This window comes from Lactuca virosa, chromosome 2 (genome assembly GCF_052849685.1).
Source record: "Lactuca virosa cultivar CGN04683 chromosome 2, Lactuca_virosa_CGN04683_v6, whole genome shotgun sequence".
Taxonomy (NCBI): Eukaryota; Viridiplantae; Streptophyta; class Magnoliopsida; order Asterales; family Asteraceae; genus Lactuca; species Lactuca virosa.
Window position 1 is genome coordinate 111,884,562 of NC_136427.1, and position 23,587 is coordinate 111,908,148.

Consider the following 23,587-nt stretch of genomic DNA (forward strand, 5'->3'; position numbering starts at 1 on the left):
CTAGAGCTCGTATCGACAAATTTCGAATCAAAATTCACTAAATCATTGTGAAAAATCTGATTTTGACTTTTGTTTGACTATCTCAATCAAATTGATTTCTAGCATTACAAGCAACATTTGCGTTCCTGTTTTTGCTTTCTGGTTGAAAATCGATGCCAACACATTAAAATTTCAGCCTAGAAATTCCAGTGGATTGAAGATCAAAATATGATTCTGATGAATGATGACGAACAATAAACGAGTGAATAATCATATTTCAGTTGAATCCATTTTGACTTCAACTAGTTCGAGACTTAATTCCAGATATGAACTAGAATCATCAGCCTATTTAACTTTGATTTCAAACTGTTGACGCTCATTGATATGAAATCGAACTTCAAAGAAATGAACAACGATACACGAAAGGATTTGATAAAGAAACTAACTCATGAACAGTATTCGAGTAATCAGTTTGGGTTCAATTAATTTTGTAGATGAATAAAATCATTTGACATTTTGGGCTTCCAATTATGGATCAGATGAACAACAAATAAAAATGATTTTGGGCTCAAGATTTAAAACAAAATTAATGTTTGTTTTGGGCTTGATTTAATTTTTTTTTTGTTAAATCACCAATGGGGTTGAAACGGATTAGATCCAACGAGTCAAGATGATCAAAAATGAAAAACGCTAACGCAAGAATCAAAATTATGGACGTTTTAGAATCCATTTGAGAATTTGTGATACCTTGTTGACGAATCGAGTTCTGTTTGCAACGAATGAATCAAATTTAGAAGATCTTGGTTCTTTTGTTGGAACGAGAAAATCTCCAATTTGAACATTGTACCACCCATTATGCGTGATGTACAACTTGTTCTTCGTGTTCTTCAACGATCCAAGAACATCTTCATAAGAACCACCAACACTTTTGGGTTTTGACTTCAAATTCAATGCAACCTTTGGAGATTGTTGCTTTGGAACCCAAATTTGCTTCACAGATTTCGACTTCACAACATTTGACGATTTTTGTGAGTAAACCCGCTTGTTTTTGCGTTTAATCTTCTTCTTCTTTTTCTTTCTAATCTTTTTGCATCTTGAAGATTTGATTTCAAGAACACCTTGATTCTTGACAACTTCAATTTGACGAGTTTGAATCAAATCTTTTGGAGTTTGATACTTGTGAATTTCTTGGATCACCGGCTTCCGATAAGGAATTATTCCTTCAAACGAATCACAAGTACACAAAATATCATCGGTTTGAACTCCAATCGAGCAAAGACCTTTTTCATCTTCATTAGAATCAACTTGAACTCCTTTTTATTGAACATCAAGAACATCAAGAACACGATGATCATCATCAAGAACATGTTCCCGAGCTTCATGACAATCTGCATAATATTCAAGTTTATTGCTTCCATATTTACATTCAACAAGAGGAAATCCTTTTATGACTTCACCTTCTTTCTTATTTCTTCGTCTCTCTTGATACGTTGTAATCAATCGATCAAACAAATTTTTGGTTTGATAAATTGGATGACTAATTAATTCTCCAACCTCATTCTTTTCTCCATTTGAAATGAGTGCATCTTCACTTTTCAATCCAACAATCAAGCAATAAAGAAGGGATTCAAAAGTGTATTCACCTAAAAAAATTTCATTATGTATCAACCATTTCTCCATAATTGTTTCTTCCCTTTCGAATCAAATGATATGAACTTGGGTTTTCTAAAGAGAGAAATTGATAATCAAGGAGATCTCTAGAGAGAGAAAGTGAATATGAACCAAATTCTAGTGAGAGAAAGTGGTACAAACAAGTATTCTAGAGATGGATCAAATCAAGGAAACTTTTGATTTCTGGAACATAAAACACTTTCTAAACACGAAGATCAATAAGAACATGAAGAATCACCAAATCAAGAATGCCATCAAGGATCAATTCTTGATCAAACCAAGAACACCCGCTCTGATACCAATTGTAGTGGTGATTATAAGCTCTGATACCAATTGTAGTGGTGTTAATTATGATGACACGTGTGGAATAAGAGAAGATCTAGTGAATCATCATACAAAATCAAGAACACATGAGTAAATAAATCTTTTAAGCTCTCATTAGTTGAATTAGAAAGAGTACAAATGGGTTTTCTAGTTTCTCTCTCTAAAACTAATGCTCTCCAAATGGTTCCTTTCATAATGGGAGTCACTCAAATCAAGAACACCCGCTCTGATACCAATTGTAATGGTGATTATAAGCTCTGATACCAATTGTAGTGGTGTTAATTATGATGACATGTGTGGAATAAGAGAAGATGTAGTGAATCATCATACAAAATCAAGAACACATGGAGTAAATAAATCTTTTAAGCTCTCATTAGTTGAATTAGAAAGAGTACAAATGGGTTTTCTAGTTTCTCTCTCTAAAACTAATGCTCTCCAAATGGTTCCTTTCATAAATCTTTTAAGCTCTCATTAGTTGAATTAGAAAGAGTACAAATGGGTTTTCTAGTTTCTCTCTCTAAAACTAATGCTCTCCAAATGGTTCCTTTCATAATGGGAGTCACTCACTTCCTATTTATAGGAAAGACTCAACCCATTTACACATACAAGAGGGTAAGCATAATACTCCACATCCAAGTGTGACTTTGCACCCTAACAGGGTCTTGCAACTTTATCAGAAAATGTATATTGAGAATGTCCTACGATGCTTCAATATGTATGAGGCAAAACATGTCAACACACCTTTTGCAGCTCACTTTAAGTTATCATCATCTTTAATTAAGTCATATTATTAAGACTGATATGTCGTACATGATACGTGTTCCATACACGAGTGTCATTGGATCTTTGATGTATGATATGATTTGGATGCGCCCTGATGTGGCTTATACAATTAGCATGTAATAGATATATGGAGAACCCGGGAAAAGATATTAGAAAGCATGCTAGTGGATTTTCACTTATTTACATGGTACGTCTTCTATCTGTCTACACTTTGGTAAATCTAATAATGGGCTACTTAGATATGTTGATTCATATTATGGTAAAGACTTGGATAAACAAAGATCCATTACAGGGTATGTGTTTACTTTGAATGGTTGCGCTTTATTTGGAAAGCTAGTTGCTTTGTCTTCTACTAAGGTAGAGTATATGACAATTACATAAGCTGTTAAGGAAGATATGTGGTTGAAGGGATTATTTGGAGAACTTGATGATATAACCATATTATGTGACAATCAGAGTGTTATTTTCTAAAGTAAATATCAAATGTTTCATGACTGAACAAAGCACATTGATATTCACTTTCATTTTGTGCGGAATATAATCGAAAAAGGTGATTGTGTTGTGAACAAGATCAATACGAACTATAATCATGCTGATATGTTCACTAAAATTTTTCCAATAACCAAGTTCAAGTTATGCCTGGACTTGGTGGGTGTTTCTGAATGTAATTAAGCATGTTAGGCTCGTAGTAGGGAGGTACTTTACTTTTCGGAATCAATATTTTCTCTATATGGAGGTTGCATGTATTTATGGAGTTTTGCAGTTTGTTGAGCTATTGGTTTTGACTATTCGTGGAGCATGTTGAAGAGCTATATGTTACTTGCTACATTTTGAAGTCAAGGTGGAGATCATAGGTTTATGCCTGCCAAAATACGACAAACCTTCAATAGTTAAAGGGCCATTTGTGTAACTTTTTATATATATATTACAAATCATACATGATTTGTATGTAGTAACCTAGGACTGTTCTTTTCTTTGGCACCACGCAAAGTGACGGCGACATCAACAAAAGAGTTTTAACCTTGATCTCCAAATCACCATTAAAGCTTATTGTAATCTCTTTTTTCTCAAGCTTTGTAAACACTACAAGTTATAATGGACAGATTCTTGACTTCCTCTGTAACAACCGGAAATTTTTTTAGATCTAACAAGGTCTATATCTTATCCGTGTACCAGTGAATTCACAACATAACTTGATGCAATAGAACTATGATTGTCATGAAGCATGTTTATATAAGATATAATAAGTTAAGTATAAAAATAAGCGTCAAAAATAAAATAATAGATATACCCAATATCTATGAAGAAAATTGTAGTGATCGGGACAAGGATTCCAAAGATATAAAGAACACCGAAATCCGAGTTATAACGAAGAAGTTATGACCTGTCGAAGTTCGCGACAAAACTGACACGACACCGGGAATCGTAAAAAGTGAGATTACGATAGATTAATTTTTAGACTTAGTAATCTAAACGAAAGTTGTAGAGTACGTCTCCACCTATGCGTGAATATAAAGAACGTCAAAAACGGAGCTCGTATGCAAAAGTTATGACCTTCCGAAGATACAGTTGTCTAAGAGCATGACACGTGTCAGAAACCCTAATCTGACTGGACTCACGACGTGAGCATGAATTCTCACGACGTGAGGAGTCAAAACGCCACTTTTCAAGCCTAGAATGCAGATGACAAGTCTACGTTTAAGGCTCATGACGTGAGCATGTTTGCTCACGGCGTGAGGAGTCAAACAGACACTAATCGATGCTAGAAAACACCTGGGAAGGCTACAAGATGACTCATGGAAGCTCACGACGTGAGCATGTGAGGCTCACGACGTGAGAGACCAAAAATCAGCCTATAAATAGCAAGCTCGACCATTTTACTCCTTCCACCAAATTCTTCTCTCTCTCTCTCTCTATCTATCTCTCTCTCTCTCTCTCGTTTGCTGAAGGTGTTCCGCTTCCCGAGCCCGACGATCACGAACCGTTGACCGTTTCTAGTTAAATTCTAACCGCAAGCACGCTCGAGGTGAGTTCATACCCCCACAGTTTCCAAGTTTTTCTATGTTTTAGGGGGGGGGGGGGATACAAGTAAAACATAAGAAATCTTGTGTTTAAAAATACAAATCACTTATTATGCTTTCACGTACTATATATATATATATATATATATATATATATATATATATATATATATATTACGCAAAAATGCTAAAATCATTACTACCAAACTTAATAATAGAACTACATTACAATACACTACTATACAATACAGCTGGTGGATTTCAGACACATACATACAAAGGATTTTCATACAAATACGATACAATACACTTATTTTCCTAATACAGTACAACTTACATTTTTGAAAGGACCATTATTGTTAACTCTATGATTACGTAGGGTATATGTTAGGGTTATATACAATGAAGATCCGATAGGCAGTCAAATGTGTGAATTTCGCCTTACTTCCTGTTCCTTGTTTGGTTGTGGGCTTAAGGCAGATCCACCCATTCGACTGTCCGTTCGATTTTGATTATATATAACTCGTATTACAGATGCACCACAACTAGTTTATTTTTTTGAGTTTTTTAAAGTTTTTCATATTTAGCAAACAAAAAATAGTTTAAAAACTAGTTTTTATTTTTATTTTTAAAGTCACTTAGACTAGTTTTTCAAGAACTTTATTTTTTTTTCAAATATATCATTGATTAATTAATTATAAAAATTATATTTTTCTAATTGTTGTTTTTTTATGTCATTTTATATCTTTTAACTAGTTTTTCATCTAATAACTAATTTTTAAGTTATTAACTAATTTTTCAACTACCAAAGGGCTTCTAGCCCAACGGTATTCAGTGTTGTGCTTCCTTCTTGAGGTTGAGAGTTCAAGTCCTATTATGAACATAGATAAATTTAATGAGTAATTTAGGAGGATAGATTTACATTTAAAAAAAAACTAATTTTTCAATAATATGCCCTTACTTGTAGAAAACGGGCCTTAGTTGGAAGTTGAAAAAGTACCAAAAGTAGTAGTCTTGGGCCCAATCTTGTAGATGGTAAATTAAGCACAAGATCTACGAAAATCCAACTAGCCTTTGTTCACATCGTATATACTACTATATAACTATATATTGAGCCTAAAACTCGAAGGTTTTCACTTTTCACCATCACGTTGTTCTTTCTTCTTCTCCTATGGATTTCGAATCCAAATACGAGGTTTCGCGCGTGGCCACCTTCATTCGCAGCAATAACTTCAAAAGGGTAGCTTTACAGGTACTCCATGTATGGGTGCTCTGTTCAATTTTCATTTTCTAAATATTCAGGCAAAAACCCTAGTACATGAAGCAAAGTGGACTTCGCTTCAACCAGATTAAACGCCGATTTTTGCTGATTTCCTAGCGTCTCTGCTATAGAGTTTGTTTGTTGGTTTATAACTTTTTACGGAATTAGGCCTAAACTTATTGTTTTATTTTCTAAATAAACAACTGGTAGTTCAAAACTCCGAATTGAGATGTGTGAGTTTTGCCATGTGAAAAGAAAGTTAGAACAGTTTCACGTTGATCTGTTAATAATTTCGAGACTGACTCAATTTCTTTAATGTTTAGTTCCCCGATGAGCTGCTAAAGGACTCCACTCGAGTTGTGGGCGCTCTACGTAATGCGCTTTTTGGGTTATGTTGCAAAGGAGACGATAACGAAGTGAAGGATATTGGGTTGTATGTAATGGCTGATACTACTTATGGTAGCTGCTGTGTTGATGAGGTTGGTGCATCTCACATTAATGCCGACTGTGTCGTTCATTATGGACATACCTGTCTAAGCCCGTGAGTACATTACATTTATAGTCTTTTTAGGTGCTGTTTCTTTTTGACTTAATGGACTCAAACCAGCAAGCTAAGTAAGCTATACATGAGCGAGTGTTTCTTTTGCAGCTGGGCAGTTAATAGCGCCGAGATCTCGGTGAGATCTCGGTGGGATAACGTTTTGTTGGCAAAATAGCGGTTTCAAATAGTGCTCAGAATAGCGGAGCCGCTAATATCGCCGGGATTAGCCGAGATTGGCCGCTATTTTCCGCTATTTCGACTCCGAGATCTCGGTTTTTGACCGCTATTTCACAAAATTGATTTTAGCTATGCCGATTGCTTTTTATTTCTGTTTCTATCGCTTTTTTCCTTCTTCTATGGATTAATTTTATATAAGTAAACAATTAACTTATTTATAAGGAAGATTTAATTGATTGATTTTAGTTAATTCAGTGAATTGATTGGATTTAGATTTTGGAATAGAGGAGTTGCGTATTTCTCCTTTATTAATTAATTAATGATATATATATATATATATATATATATATATATATATATATATATATATATATATTACATGATATTTCAAAAACCGCTATCCCACCGCTATCTTACCGCGAGAACCGCTATTTTAAATCACGGCAAGTGACCGTGATTAGATTTTGGACCGTGATAACTGCATAGTTTTGCAGAAAGATCGACTTAATAGAGAGGTGTTGCTATTAAGTTGTAATTTTCACAAATTTGCCCTCATTTGTTCTTGCCCTCCCTTTTCCCCAAGTGGGTTGTCCTTTTCCAAACATCATTTATTCAGATAACAGTTTATCTGGACAACACTAAATGGGGCAAAAAGAAACAGAAGTTGTTGAGATACACAGGGGATGTTTTTTTACTTAATGTGCTTAATGGGTTGGTTAAGCACTTAATTTAGTAAGCTAAAAAACCTGGCTTAATGTATGAAGACATCAATCCTTTACCTAACTTCCCTTCTTTTTTCCCTCTAAACTCATCTCATGTTACATTGATGAATATTGTTCCATTTTGCTGTTGGAATAGAAGGGTAAAATGATCATTTAGTCTTGTTCAAACGGTTTATTCAGTCTAGAAAAGAAACAAACTTTTTTTTTTTTGTATACAACACTTTATCCATACAATACAAACATCATTATCCATGTAGCCACTTTCCCCATACAAGACATTATGGGGAAAAAAAGAAACAACCCCATATCTAATTCTTTTTGGAATAAGTGCTATTAAGCTGAGTTTCATTGTGTGTTGCTCTTCATATTAGGACAACAAAACTTCCTGCATTCTTCGTTTTCGGGAAAGCTCCAATAAATGCATCTGACTGCGCCAAACATCTGGGCAATTATGCATCGTCTAGTACGAAACCTGTAATGGTAAGTTGAGTAACTTTACTTTTTTGAACCTGTGGTGGAAAGTCGATTTTTTTTTTTTTTTAATTATAAATTTTGAATTTGGTTTTTAGATATAGGTACTAATCACTTCCAAAACAATTTAATACAAATTTTGTTTCTTTTGATTGGGAGTAGTATCTAAGGTCAATAATCATTCAAGTCATGATGCCGAACTAATAGATGCACATACCATCTTTTCCTTGGGATTTTATAGTTCCCAACTTGTACAGTTTGTAACTCTTAAGGGTCTGTTTGGTTTGATGGAATAGAATGCCAAGTAATGGAATGAGTGATTACATTCCATTATATGATGATGTTTGGTTAGCATGTAGTTTCATATAAATTGCAATATTACAGTTTTACACATTCTTTAGCTATAATGAATAAACTTTTTTATTTATTATACCCCAAATAAGATTATAATTAAAATATATTTTCTAGTTTGTTTTGGAAAATAAATTTGGTGAAAGATTTGTGTCCATTAATAAAAGTGGGTTATATTGCATTTTCTAATTGAGAATTAAGGGATTCCTTAAAGAATTTTGGTTCCATCAACATTTATTAATACAGTTTTGTCGGTGACTGAATGAAGGTCCTTTTTGGATTGGAATATGAGCATGCATTAAAAGATATCATAATAGAAGCATCAGCATCAGCAAGATGTAAACTGCATTTTGCGGATGTTATGAGTCAAGCTATGATTCCAAGTCCAAGTCCAACAAAAGGTTCTGAAAATGCAGCAACAACTTATAGGATCGGGGGATTGTTTTGGAGTTTAAATGAGGGTCACACTATGGATGACTACTCATTGTTTTTTATCGGGCCTGATAATTCAGCTTTTGCGAATGTTGTACTTACCTTCAACAGTTGTGAAATAGGTACTCAAATACTTTTGACTTAATGAGCTTAATGAGTTAACTACTCTATCTTCTTTACTTAATCTGGACAAAATGACTACTTAATGTATTAACACACTGACCCTTTACCTATCTACCTATCTACCTTAAACACACATCATTACTCATTCATCCACTTTACCTATACATGACTTTTTAATGGGTTCCCTTGAGACCGATTTCAAATTTGTGTCCCAACTATAAAGTTGGGACAGGGATAGGGGACTGGCTTCTGATCTCGTCTGTACCTGACTATCTATATATACCTTTAAGCAACTAATTATCTGATTGTGATTATTTTTTCTTCTGATAATTAGTCTTTTTTTTTTTTATCTCATTCATCTATTTATTTATTTATTTGTTTTTGGGTAATTTTTTAGTCAGATACGACGCAACAGAAAATAAAATGTTAACAGATACGTCTCAACAACGAAGAATTCTCAAGCGTAGGTACTTTTTATTGCTTAACTGTCTGTAGAAAAATTGAAAAAAATATCTATGTTAATGTTACTACTACTCGAACAGTCTCTCATCTTTATAATGTTTATGCAGATACTACCTAGTTGAGAAAGCAAAAGATGCTGAAATTGTTGGAATATTGGTGGGAACACTTGGTGTTGGTATGGTTGTTATATTTATTATATATGAGCTTATCTGTTGCATTTGTTACTTGAATCACGTAATAATAAAGATGTTATTTTGATTGATTTGTTGTATATGCATGCAGCTGGATATCTAAGTATGATCCATCAAATAAAAGAGATGATTACAAGAGCTGGGAAGAAGGCCTACACACTTGTCATGGGAAGACCAAATCCTTCAAAACTTGCCAACTTTCCAGAGGTAAACTTTACAATCTTCTTGTAAATTATTATCAATTATTTTGTTGTGTGGTTCTTCTGTTAACTTTATTTCCAGTTCTTGCAATAATTATCATCATGGATCCTGACTATGAATATTACTAAGGGCATTTTTGGTTAGCTCCATTTTGGCATCTGGTTGCATATGAGTACAAAATTGAATTCCATTGGTTTCCTTCTTCCGTAAACTCATGAAATGTAACTCCAATCTTTCCTCATTTATATAAACGACCGGAATCCCATTTCTGAACCCTATTACTAACATTGTGGTTTTCTCTTTTTCTTATTCATTGTTTTAATATCTGTTTTGTAATTTGTTTTTATGTGTACTGATATGAATTATTACCTAAAATAAGTTTCATGAAGACGAAGTGATTTAGATATTTTTGCAACTAAGTATTTAAAAAAAGTTCGTGAAGAAGAAATCTGAAAAGGCCAGTTGTATATTTGCCACTATTTACATTCCAAAATCCAAATCCGCAGCAGATTTACATTCCAGTTCTTGCAGATACCAATTCCTTTAAATTCCAATTTTGCAGTGTAATGTCTTCATCTATATCTCTTGTGCGCAAACTGCTCTTTTGGATAGTAAAGATTTCTTGGCTCCTGTTATTACTCCTTTTGAAGCTATTCTCGCTTTCAACAGGTACATTCCAAAATCACTTTCAACTTTTAGTATTATGGAAAATTGCAGCAAAATAGCAACATACTATATAAGTCATGTATGCTATTCTTCACCTGTGATAGAAATGTATCTACTTTTATATACCCATAAAAGCTACCTACTTAAAAAAGTTTCACTGATAAAGCTTTATGTTACCCATGATAGCAATTTACTTACACATAATAGGCAGCAACATATGTACAATTTCTTCCTCATAATAGCAATATGTAACAAATTTGCCTATATTGGTTTCAAGATAAAGAACATTGCTATTGCCTATTGCTATTATAAGTAAAAAATATTAGGACATTACGACTATCGCTAAATAAAATGCTATTATGAGAAAAAAAAGTAGGTTGCTTGTAAAAATATAGAGTAATATTGGTAGCAAAGAGTAAAGTAGGTTGCTATGTTTCTTAGTATTAACATAACATATGTTACATGTTTCAGGGGAAGTGAGTGGACCGGAAAATACATAATGGAATTTCAGGAGTTGGCTGCGGTGGGTATAGACATGCCCATGCCAAGAAAAGAAGCACGGTTTTCATTCCTTGAAGGTGGTTACATAGAAGATCCTGATTTGCAACAAGGTATTTCTATTTCTATTTCTATTTCTTTTAGGCCACATGTGACTTGTGTGAGTAAGATAGAAATTCCCACTTTTTATCCCACCCAAAAATGGTACACTACTGTCTCTACAAAAATATTCCTAGAAAGTAGAAAGTAAGTGTCATCCTCTTAATTATTTTCTATATTAAACCATTTGTTAACTGTTTTTAAAATCAGTTACCCAGTTTTAAGAAGGGGCAAAATGCAGAAAAAAGCACATTTTACATTCACCTTTTTTTTTTTTTTTTTTTTTAATGAATACTGTCTATAGTAATAGCCCAGCAGCTCAATCGATAAAAAGAAATAATTCAATTTGTAAATCGATAAGATGCTGTTAGTGGGTTGTGCTTTCCGTATTTTACCCTAATCTTACGTAAAATGGAAAGATCTTTTCTTAGATGGTTGAAAAAAATACAATACTATAGATTATAACTGAGCGACTAAATCCATAAAATTGTAAAAGTACAAGTTAAATGTTCTTTTGTTGTCGGGTTGTGGAGAAGATGTGAAGTTTATGTGCAGATAAATAAAGGATTCTCTTTCATTGGTATTTTTCGGCATCTTACTTGGCTGTAATAGAAATTATATTATTGTTTTAAAGACAAACATATCCGACTTTTTGCATAAATAAGACTAGATGCAAGAAATAACAACGTAAACGTATCTATCTCCATTATTATAGCATTCTACTTTCATTTCCTTCAATTTTTCTCGTATGAAGGCATAAAAGTCTCACTTATATAGCATTGCAGTTATTTTATTTTTTGTTTACAAAATCTATCCAATTATTATAACATTAAAAATTGTTTTGTATTAGGATGATGTTGATATAATTGTGCAAAGTACATTGCTACTATTTACATTTAGTTTAACCTTTGTTTTTATTTTAAACCAGATATCAATGGTGAAGATGAAAATGGAGTTGTTTCTTTAGTGAATGCACAAAGTGCACTGCAGGAGCGTGGTAAGGACATGGTTAAGGGAAGCGCAAGGTCAGGGTTAGAGTTTTTTGCTTCTCGGTCTTTTCAAGGTCTTGACATCAAAAATAGTAATAATAGTAACGGGCCAGAGCCATTCATAATTGGAAGAACGGGTAAGGCCTCGGGCTATGACAATGAAACAACCAAAAGCTCTACCTAGATCCAAATCTTTTAACTGCACTGCGCATATTGCTTGAATTCAAACTTTACATTTTTTTTTAGTTTGCTTGCTTTTATTGTTGTTGATATGAGCTAAATGGGCATTATGTTGTAAACTTGTAATTCAGGTTCTTATAAACGAAATTGGATATTCATTCATCATACTTGTTATTTCTTTCCCTAACTATGATCAAGATGATAATCCATCCATACTTGAGATATTAGGTTCAAGCCAGCTGAGGCCATTTTGATTATCTTTCTCATCTTCTCATGTTGGTTGTTGACCAAAGCATCTGCTTGTTTATTATGGAGACTTGGCATATTGAATTACAACGAATAAAACATCATAATCTTTTAATAGTGGAATATGATGTGATGTCATCTAGCACTTGCTTTTGAGTGTGGATGTGGAATCACTAGCCATATGTGATTTGCCTTTGTCGCAACATTTTTAATTGAAGCGAACATGAAAGTCTTAATAGAAATTGACTTGTTGTTTTTAAGTCTTTTTGACATTCACAACAAGCTTTTGAATTTTGATTGCTATTAGGAAATCGACAATAGTTGCAGTTGTTTGGTCAACTGACACATTGTGGAGATGGAAATTTTCTCAAAGTAATTTGAATAGGGAAATTACCAATTTAGCATGAGTAAATCTTATATAAATTGGACAGGTTTTCAATTTCTTTTTACCATAACCCATCTTCTCGGTCTTTCCATGAAAGTAAATCTTCAACTTGCGGTTTTACTTTAATGGAATAATCAATTGATATAGGAGCATGACTATATTTGACATCACAGTAGTTTGTTGTCCTCATATATATTCATCACTGGCTTCTGCTTCTTTTTAAAATTAGTTTGAACTTCATGAGGCATTTGAGAACCAGGTTTCATCATGCAAACATTTGTTGATCATCAATAATTTTAGAAGCTGCTCTTCTTGTAGGTAAGCACAAACTTGTGATAACTTGCTAATTTTGTTAAACTTTTGTGTTGCTTATTTGGCCTTTTCTGTAAGTCATTCATTTTTAGTCATTGGACTTTTTCTTTCGTTTTATTTTACTCATTATACTTTGATTAAGCAATCATTAATGATTGAACTTGTCAATTTTTTTTTCTTATTTTAGTCACTTTAACTGTTGATAGCCAGTATTGACGGCGTCGTTGACACATCATTAGTTATTGAACTTGCTTTTTTTTAGTCACTCTTGTAAGTGATGTGTCAACATGGAAAGACGTCGTCAATGTTACAGTTAGTCATTGAATTTTTTTGAGTGTTTATATTCTGTTTAAACTACTATGGGTCACCAGACTTATTTACAATTTTCCTTTTAGCCAATCTATTTTTCTTTTATATATATATATATATATATATATATACTACTTTTTTTCTTTTTCCCATAACTAAACTTGCTATGTCAATTCTTTTAGAGTAAATGATACAAATGATCCATGTGATTTAGGGTAGCTTGGGCATTTAATCCTTAACTTTTTTTTTTGTTTTTGTTTTTTTGTTTTTAACTTGGAGGATCCTCATGAAGTAAATACTATTTTTCCATCCTCCACCCCATCGTTTTTTTCACCACAAGAAACACACCCAATCACCATTAATAATTTGTTTCACTTTGGCGGTTTGGCCTCCTTCACCCTCTACATTTTGATGTCTAGAACATTAACGTCATATTGTATCATTCATCATATGTATTCTTGGAAGAAGACGTAGACATGGCGTCGATGGCGATAACTTTGTGCGTCTTTCCTTAGGATGATGACATGTAAAGCCATCATGGCAAAAAGTAGCCACCTTATTTGGTTATGAGCTATCATTGGTTAGAGTGACTAAAATGGAACTAATAGTACCTAAAACAAAGTGTAATGATTATACACTCAGAAAAGTTCAATGACTAATTACAACTTTGACATCATTCCATGTTGACACACCATTTATATGGACTATCACTTGTTGGAGTGACTAAAATGAAGATAATAAACAAGTTCAATGACTAATGGCGACTTAAACAAAATATAATAACTAAAATAAAACACCTAGAAAAGTTCAGTTACTAAAAACGATCTAAACCCTATTACAAATCAATGAATCATTTTAAGACTGACTTAAGTTTTGCAAAGTCGGGTTTAATTTTTGGGCAACTTGTAAGTCCATATGTAGCCCCTCAAACATGGTTGGTTCCTTATTATCATAATGATTTACAAATTTATAAACTTGATATAAAGTGGAAGAATCTCAATTAGTTGCATTGTAATTTACAATAACATCCTTCATGCCCTTCTCAAAGTTGTTTTTCTCTTATGTTCTGGCCATGAAATGCATGTTAGGAACATGCACTTCCTCATCCTTAGATGACGAATCTTCTTCTTCTAGTCGTTGGATTCAACAACTAAACATTTGCATATACCATGCTTGTTTTTATAATGAGGCTACCGCTTTCTAATGTTGGATTTAGTCAGCTCGACCTTGTAGTTACCTGATGATGTTCAATCTATCCATACTTGAAGCACTAAACTGTAGAAACATGAAATTTGGACCTGGTCTTAGCCTTTTAGTCCTATAAATGGTTGGATACAAGTGAAAGATCTATATGCTCAATAATCATTACAGAAAGATATTTCATAATAAAATATGATCATATAGGGCCACACCTTATAGCAATTAGACAATTACTGATTATTTATTAGAATTTTGAATAATAATAAATATTATCAACACTTGTATTAAATCAGAAAATTATAATTTTATGAAAATAATATTTTCCAAGAAAGAAAATAAGTAATAGCTCATAAGGTATGATTGTATGTTGTGTATATTATTTTGGATTAGTTATAGTTTATTAATAAAATACATGCACATGTTAATGAGATGGAGTAAAACACACTCAAGCCTCACACTTGTTATTTAAATATTGTGGGCTCCGTTCTCTAGTAGAAAGTTGAGTGTCTTTCATGCTCTTACACCCATGCTTCTTATTTGAGCCATGCCTTTCATTTATTGCAAGTATGGTCCTTAGTAGCTAAGTGCACACATAAAAGGAAGAAGAAATGGCTTGCAAAAGTTTATGTTTTTCTTCATCTTTCTCTGTAAAAGTTATGGGTTTCTTCAACCCTTCTTCTTGATTTTCTTTTGAAGAACTAGTGAGTAGTTTGGTTGTTCGGGTGATTCTCCTTAAGTCTAATTTGTTATTAGTTATTAAAGGCTTATGAAGTACTCAATACAAGAAAAGAGTATCATCTTTGGTGGTTAACACTTTCTTGGGTGGATACATATAGAAGTGCTATTGCCATCTTCTACAACTTCCAAGCCCCCATTGAGCAATCAAAGTATACAGAGATTGTAATTCTTATCATCTTATGCTTAGTTTAATTTTTCTATGTTTGTAAAATGATCCTTGATGGGTAAAAAAGGTTTTATGTTTATTCAAGTTTTTAAAGCTTCCGTTTCTGTTTTTAGAAATCGATTCTGAATAAAACCAACAATTGGTATCATAAAAAGTGAAATAGAGATCGATTGCTTTTTAACCAAAGCCATGCAAAGAAGAATCAAAGTACTTGTAAATACGAATCGGTCGATATACAGAACGTCGAGAACGAAGTTCGTATGAAGAAGTTTGATTTATAAAAGAATATTTACACAGTAAAATAAAGTATAAATTATATATATATACATATATATATATATATATATATATATATATATATATATATATATATACACACACACACACATTGATAGTCATTAAAAAGGTATTGCCGATGTGGTCGATATAAGACTAATATTGAATACTTTCGATATTATTTTAGTACAAATATCATTAAATCATATATATATATATATATATATATATATATATATATATATATATATACATAAAGGGTCGTTTGGTCGTTTAAGTAACCATAAGGAAGTTTTCGAAAATCCATTTTCTATAAATAAGAGGCTAGCCTCTCATATTTCTTGCACCATTCTCTTGATTAAAGAGTCTTTCCATGCTTACCCTCGTGCATTTCGGTCCCTCGTGATTCGACTTCTCTTTCTGTAGTTTTAGTAGTATTGTTAGCAGAGCGCTGGAAGAATCTTTCAGAAGAAAGATTTAGCGACGAATTTCTGCCCGCAGAGTTTCTAAGTTTTCGCTAGACGATCTCGTAAGATGAGTTACACTTATTATGCTTATTAAGTGTAATTTATATTTGTGTTCAGCGTCGTTGTTATGAACCTATAAATAAGATTTATCAGTAATTCCAGTAATAATACTGATTGATCTACTTAAAGTGGATTTTCCAAACAATATACTCTATATACCAAACAGATCTTACCTCCGATACGATCTTGCCTGGTCATAATTTATCAACCAGAGCTTGATGTGTTCTTTGATATTATTGAAGAATCCGGTAACAACAATTAATATAACCTTTATAAATATGAACGAATATCGATGCTTAATAATATTCATATTTAGGTCATTTAAATGGGAAAACTGAAGTGTCAGTTAAGGAGCTGACTATCTTGTAAATCTTCCACCTCAATTAGGTGAGTACATAGTTACTTTCAAGAAGATGATCTAATACAAGTATTTACTAAAAATATTAAATAGAGAAATTAAATATCCTCCTACTTTTCTTCCCAAATATCTTTCTACCCATTTGAAATGATGACAAGTGTACTAAAATATAATTAATTTTATCAAAATATGACACTTGTCACTATTTTACATTGGTAGGAACAGTGACGAATCCGGGATCAAAGTAAATGGGTATCCCGAAAAAAAAAATCACATAGTACACAATAAGAAAAAAAATCCGGAAAAAACGACACTATTAAATTTTTTTTAAGGGTATCCCGGGCTACCCCGAGATATATACTAGATCCGCCGGTCGGTAGGAAATAAGTAGGAAGAAAAAGTAGAAGGTTATTTAATTTCTCATAAAAGAAATACCATCTTTTGGTAATTGGATTTGGAAGGACTATTGTTCGGTAAATAAAATTTGTAATCACTATGGGCGTGTTCGGCAAAACTAGCTGGTAGCGGGTAGCGGATAGCTTGTAGTTTGTAGCGTTTTGTTAAACGCTACATGAAGTAGTTTTTGGATTTGGAGCGTTTTGTTTAAACTAAACGCTAGAAGCTTGTAGTGCCAAACAAAACTTTCTGTTCAAAACGGAGCGTTTTGTCAAACGCTAGAAGCTAGAAGCTCTCAAACGCTCCGTGCCGAACACGCCCTATATGCGGGTTAAAAACTCCGGGTGGGTCTAATTTTGTTTTTTCTCTAAAATTATTATATTTATTTATTTCTCTAACGCCTCCAATTTCCTAAACCATTTGCTGCCGCTACTTGTTTCTTTATCAAAAGAAAGGTGACCGTTCCTCTAATTCCATTATCCAGTCTTCCGAAGCGAAGCTACAGAGTCTCGCTCAACAATACTCACTTCATATCTGGATCAAGAATGGCGTCTGCCTCTCTCCTTCTTCCACTAGGTAATACATATATCCTTGCTCTCGATAGCTAGTCTGAACGAGCCGTTAACATTTCCGTTTTCACGAATTCTTAATGGGAAATTGAGTAATTTTAGGTTAAACAATATTTACGAACATATGGAAAGAAGGAAGCATTGCGATAATGCTAAACATTCCAAAATGCACATTGTTGCAATTTTAATAGAAATTAGAGATTATATGCATATTTCACATGAACAAATAGATGTGATGGTGTTCATTGGGGAAGGAAAGGCAAGGGATATGGAGAAATATATAAACTTAAATTGAAGATTAACTGACCAATGGGGGATTTAGTTGAAATGCATCCTCTTGTTAAACTTAAACTGATATTTAGGAACCAAAAAGATGATTGATGGATCAAACAAGAAACCATATTCATTTGTTCTTGTATGGACATGAAATACATAGTTAATGAACTAGTCTTGTTACGTAGCAGGTTCTTCTTTTGCTGTGAAATTGTCCAATAATTATGAAATAAGCAGAGGCAGACCAAGAAGAGTTCCTGCAAAATATCTGAGGTTGGGACTTAGGGCGAAAGCTTCACAGAGTGTTGGGTATGGGTATGAGGATAACATGGCATTAATTAAAAGGCGGGATGTGATTGGAATTGGATTAGCTATTACTGTTAGTGCTTCAAGCCCTCTAATTCAGTCTTTAAATGCCAAGGCAGCTGGGTTGCCACCACAAGAGATACCAAGACTATGTGATGAAACCTGCGAGAAGGAGCTTGAAAATGTATGGTGAGATTGCATATATCCCTCTACTTGTGGTTAGGTAGTTTATGAAAGGGTTTTGAATACACATTTATGCCTCGCGTTTTTTTTTTCCCAGTTATGCAAGCAATGTGTCCAAACTTCATTTTAAGACCACGATACACAACATTGTGACCACCTTAGGACCTGGAACCAGTTAAATACTTATTTATGCCACAATGTTTTGTCTTTTACATATTTAAGCAGTAGTGTTTCAATTATGTTACCACGGTTTGGTCCTTCCACAATTATGTTACCATGGTTTTGAAAAATGTGTGCCCTCTTTGCCAAAAGAAAACCCTTTTTTGAAAATATTGAGGATTGCATATGCTCTAGATATCCTACCCGAAGCCAAGGCCCTTCCGTTATGGAAAGTGCACTAAAATTTTAAGAATGCATTTATGCAATATAGGAAAGAGACCATTTAGACTTAATGATGCTGGCATCGCATAATGAAAATATAAAAAGCCTAGACATGGTATTGGAATTTTAAAATTGCAATAGTTTGTATTAATTTTGATTGTAGTTTTCATTTCAAGCTAGTAGTTTTGTTTTGTTTTTTTTTTCTTATTCAATTTTGTTTTACAATGATAACTAATATCTTACGCACAATTGCTCATCCACCTGAAAAAAAATAACCAATTTTAAGAAGCTGAGGATAAAATCTCTTTTAGGCGGCTAAGTGAAACAAAATCAACAAGTTATACAAGTTTATTCCAAGTATTAGCATGTAAGGTCATTCAATTCATCTACTTATCAATATGTTTTATGGGTTGTACTTATATATGCATATTTTGAGGTTATGAAGGTGCCTATGATAACTACAGAGTCTGGTTTGCAATACAAGGATATAAAAGTTGGTTCTGGCCCTACTCCCCCTGTTGGTTATCAGGTATGGACATGGTGATTAAAGTTAAAATTGTAACTAAAACAGTAAGTATTATGCTTTATTCCAGCCATAACAATTAACAAACAAACAGAACAACAGGACCTTTTACTGTGTCTGTGACTGTGAGACAAAAATTACAACTTTTGTCCATCTGAAAAAGGTGGAAAAGACATGAATAGAAAGAAATCTTGTGTCTGTCTGATATCAATCATATCATTGTTGCTGATTTCAGGTGGCTGCAAACTATGTAGCAATGGTTCCATCTGGACAAGTATTCGACAGGTCATGTGCTGACTCAACTCTTGTTATAAATTTGTATCTGTGATGTGAGTACAATGATCGACACTTGTATCATTAATTAAGAACCCTATTACCAATACCACCTACTCGTTTTGTTTTCCATTGTTTTCATATGGAATTTTTATAGTTTTAAGTTTATAAGTTTGTTTGGTAAGAGAAAATGGTTTATGTGAGTGAAAATGGTTTTCAAAATCGGTGATAGAATTTTGTATTTTTGTATAGTTTTCAAAACAAACCAAGGGATGGAATCTCAAATTCCAATTCCACGAAACAAACCAAACCAAACACTCCCTTATTTTTGGTTATCAACAACAATTGTCCAGTAATCTATTCTTTGGCTTTCCATACAACATGCCCTTCTCTTTCTATCAGCAATCATATATCAGATATCAAGTCACATGCTGATGTTATTATTATTATTATTATTATAAGTTGTCCTTTCTCCTTTGGCTTCTACTGAAGTAGTTGGGTTTTTTTGGAAATTTTCAGCTCTCTGGAAAAGCGTCAGGTTTACATATTTCGTGTTGGCTCAGGTCAAGTAAGTTCCATTTGGTTTTTCTTTTTTTGTTAACATAAGCTGAAAACGTTTGGTTTGGTTTGGTTTGTAACATTGTACTCTGTTTTATCAATACCTAAATGCAAGAAATAGAAATGAACTTTCCAATTTTTCCTATTGATTGTAACATTGCACTTTCATTTTCTTTATTGCAACATTGTACTTTCAAGTTTCAACTTATTTCTGATTACAACATTGTACTTTGAAATTTTTTCCCAATCAGAGCGATTGGTAATCATGGTAGATTTTTCAAAGTACAATTGCCTTATACATTTGGATTTTAGAGCAATTGAAAATAGTATACCATGTTGTAATAAGAATTTTTTTTGTCTTTCATTCTTTTAGTTTTTGGCATATTTAGTCCCTCAAGTGTCGAAGATGTTCCGAAACTAAACAGCATTATAAGCTAGCCCTGTTTTAGCCCTTTGTGTTAGCACCATGGAATTGGATAGTGACTGAAATCGCTGAATGCAGGTTGTAAAAGGACTCGATGAAGGGATTCTAAGCATGAAGGTTGGAGGAAAACGTCGACTATATGTTCCAGGATCTGTAAGTTTGTTTATATATATGCTACAATTGACAACAAGAATTGGTTTCTTCTTTTTAGAAAAAAATGAAAAACAGATAACATTATTTAATCATAATAAGGTTTTGTTTCTTTTTTACTTAAAGGGGATAAGATTTAATCTAATAAGCTATAAGAGTGTTTCTTCTTTACTTGATGCAAAAAAAACAACATAATAAGTCAGATAAATGCGACTTACCCAATAAGTCCTAACTTTTTACAGATTTGACGTAATTTACCCAAGTCTGTCGTGATTTTCTCAAATATCTTCTTGACCAGCCTTAGCATGGCCCAAGTATTCATAACTAGCCTTTTGGTGATAAAAAATCCATGCCGTGTTTTTAGAAACTTTAATTGATAGTTTTTATAAAACAATCTATTTATTGTCAACTTTTGGTCTTTATTTGTGTTAGGTTTTGGTCTTTAAAAACCATTCATAGTGACGATGAGAGGGGGCGTTTGTGTTTAATTAAAGAGTGAACCAGTTGGTCCAAAAGTGTTAGATTCCATGGATCAACAAATACCCTCTTTTCTTAGAACATAGTTTCATTGATTTGCTTATTATAGCATCCCAATCTCATTTCCTCCAATTACAAGATTATAATTTGAAAAATCTATTCAATTGATACAATGCAATATTTATTGGCATAATGGTAGATTTTGAAAAGTATAAGAAAAAAATTGAAAGTAACTAGGTAAATTTTTTAATAAAAAAAGTGTAAGTACAATGCTGTAGTAAAAAGAAATGAGTGTATTATGCGATAATTAATAAGTAAATAAAAGTAGGATGATATAATTATGAGAAATTATACTCATTTGAAATGATGACAAGTGTATTAAAATATTATTAATCTTATCCAAAGTATGACACATGTGACAATTTTATATGGGTAGGATGATAAAAGTAGAAGGATATTTAATTTCTGTATAATTATGTGATTTTTGTGTTGATGTAGTTGGCATTTCCCAAGGGCCTAACTTCAGCTCCAGGACGGCCTAGAGTCGCTGCAAATAGTCCTGTCATTTTCGATGTGAGTTTGGAATACATACCAGGTCTTGACGATGAAGAAGAAGAATAGTAATATGTACTATTACTTCCTACTTTTTGTCATGTCCATAGTATGTTTGTTTATAGAGCTCACCCTGAAAGGAAAATAATACTCAAATACAATCTTCCTAATTTACCCTTCCTTCTCTTTTGATCATCCCGTAAAAGGTTGTTCTGCTAAAATGTATCTAATCATGGACAAAATCATCTTTTTTATTTGTAAAATGAACTTATCGTTTTCTATGTATGTATTTTTACTGGGTATAATATCAAACAAAACATGGATTCACTATTGTGTCTTCAAAATCAATTCAACAAGGTGCTAAGGGTAAACTTAGGTTTTCAGTCGATCAGAATTCTATAATATAATAAAATAATTAACAACTATATGTTATTAAAAATAACAATATTGTTATCATTTAACTTTGAAGTAATAACTGATAAAAAAAAATTTAAAAATTACCCAACTTAGATTGAACATCTTGTAGATCCTTGCATTTGAGAGTGACCTTTCAAGATTGTCTTTTTACCACAACCACCCTCAAACGATGTCCACAGACTTAAAGAACATTGGTGGGTTGACCCACCCTGATAAAGCGGCATTTCGGTCCACTCGTACAAGACCAAAATTGTCTACCAGGTTTAAAGTTCAGCCATGATTTAAATTCCCACCAACAAAAATGACAATTTCTTCGATTTTTTGGTAGCAGTTTTGGTCGATCGCAAATAAAAAATGGGCAAGTCTAGGGAAGAAATGATATTGAAAACATTATTGAAAGAGAAAACATTGGGACGAAATAGAGATAAAATGACGAAATTGATCCTCATGTGAGGGGCGCATGATGTTATTTAATGGGCTATAATGGACAACATTTAATATAAGAGAAATTAAATTACCTCATACTTTTAAACCTGTAAATATACCTCATACTTTTAAACCTGCAAATATTCATACCCACTGAAATTATGATAAGTGTCAATCATTCCACTATTTTTTTAATTATCTCATTAAGGATATATTAAGGACACCAAATAAAATTAAATTCAATGATCGAATAATGACATTTGTCATAATTTTAGTGGGTAAAAATATTTGTAGGCATAAAAGGTAGGAGACAATTTGATTTCTCTTAATATAATGCCCAACCATACAAGTTTTGAGGATGCTACATTTTAACTTTTCAAAAATTAGACTATACTAGTCAAGTTTTGAGAATGCTACATTTCTATGATCCTTGATGCGTGTTTGGATCGCTCCAAAATCCAATCAACACGACTCTGATTTCTAACACCACAAATGCTTCAAATATGGAGCTTGAAACCTCAAATGGTATATACCCAGACAACGAAATAACACAAAGAACAAAGATGAATGACGAGAACAAAGAACAATGACAAGAACAAAAATAACAAAGGGATAGTATGAAGATCAAACTTGACCTATAGTTTAATACTTCGGTGAAAACAAATCAAGACCTATTGGTTCGAGTTCGGTGAAAACAAGTTAAGACCTATTAACTTGAGTTCGAAATCAGAATTAGGATACACGTCCCAATAAAGATCGGTTTTGAATTGTACGCAACAACTCGAATGAACAACAGTTCAATTTTATATCATCAACATAACACACTAACTCTTACAAATGACAATGGCTTTATATAGCCTAATAATCTAACAGTAGAAGAAACTAAAAGACACCTAATTAAATATGCCATTTAACGGCTTATTAAAACTAGTCATAAAGATTTTATTAAAGAAATCAGTTCCAGCAATAAAAAGCGTCTCTTGAGTTTCCGAGGCGTCCTTTTGACTTCTGAGGCTTATA

General features: G+C 32.9%; 2 protein-coding genes across 3 annotated transcripts; both read left to right on the forward strand.

Annotated features, from left to right (window-relative positions):
- Nucleotides 1-5,910: 5,910 nt before the first annotated feature.
- LOC145159369 (diphthamide synthesis DPH2 family protein) lies at nt 5,911-12,305 on the forward strand. 2 transcript variants are annotated; one of them, XM_079078320.1, is made up of 10 exons: nt 5,911-6,030; nt 6,363-6,580; nt 7,851-7,959; nt 8,570-8,855; nt 9,254-9,323; nt 9,426-9,493; nt 9,601-9,716; nt 10,273-10,379; nt 10,848-10,987; nt 11,902-12,305. In XM_079078320.1, the coding sequence occupies exons 1-10, from the start codon at nt 5,950-5,952 to the stop codon at nt 12,144-12,146; spliced, it is 1,440 nt and encodes a 479-aa protein (XP_078934446.1). In that variant the 5' UTR covers nt 5,911-5,949; the 3' UTR covers nt 12,147-12,305. The 2 variants fall into 2 exon arrangements, with proteins under 2 accessions (XP_078934446.1, XP_078934448.1); XM_079078322.1 differs by lacking the exon at nt 5,911-6,030 and having other exon boundaries at nt 6,367-6,518.
- Nucleotides 12,306-17,464: 5,159 nt separating this feature from the next.
- LOC145159370 (FKBP-like peptidyl-prolyl cis-trans isomerase family protein) lies at nt 17,465-22,051 on the forward strand. The gene is made up of 7 exons (XM_079078323.1): nt 17,465-17,631; nt 18,089-18,387; nt 19,213-19,296; nt 19,526-19,575; nt 20,083-20,131; nt 20,624-20,698; nt 21,671-22,051. Exons 1-7 carry the CDS (start codon nt 17,601-17,603, stop codon nt 21,791-21,793), a joined length of 711 nt encoding a protein of 236 aa, XP_078934449.1. The 5' UTR covers nt 17,465-17,600; the 3' UTR covers nt 21,794-22,051.
- The last annotated feature ends 1,536 nt before the right edge of the window (nt 22,052-23,587 follow it).

Bases quoted from the DNA above. Each gene is read 5' to 3' on its own strand.
- LOC145159370 (XM_079078323.1), top strand. From the start codon at position 17,601: ATGGCGTCTGCCTCTCTCCTTCTTCCACTAG. The intron at 19,297-19,525 runs GTATGGACATGG...TGCTGATTTCAG, and splicing joins CTCCCCCTGTTGGTTATCAG to GTGGCTGCAAACTATGTAGC. The intron at 20,132-20,623 runs GTAAGTTCCATT...CGCTGAATGCAG, and splicing joins TTCGTGTTGGCTCAGGTCAA to GTTGTAAAAGGACTCGATGA.
- LOC145159369 (XM_079078320.1), top strand. From the start codon at position 5,950: ATGGATTTCGAATCCAAATACGAGGTTTCGCGCGTGGCCACCTTCATT. The intron at 6,031-6,362 runs GTACTCCATGTA...TTTAATGTTTAG, and splicing joins TCAAAAGGGTAGCTTTACAG to TTCCCCGATGAGCTGCTAAA. The intron at 9,324-9,425 runs GTACTTTTTATT...ATGTTTATGCAG, and splicing joins CGAAGAATTCTCAAGCGTAG to ATACTACCTAGTTGAGAAAG.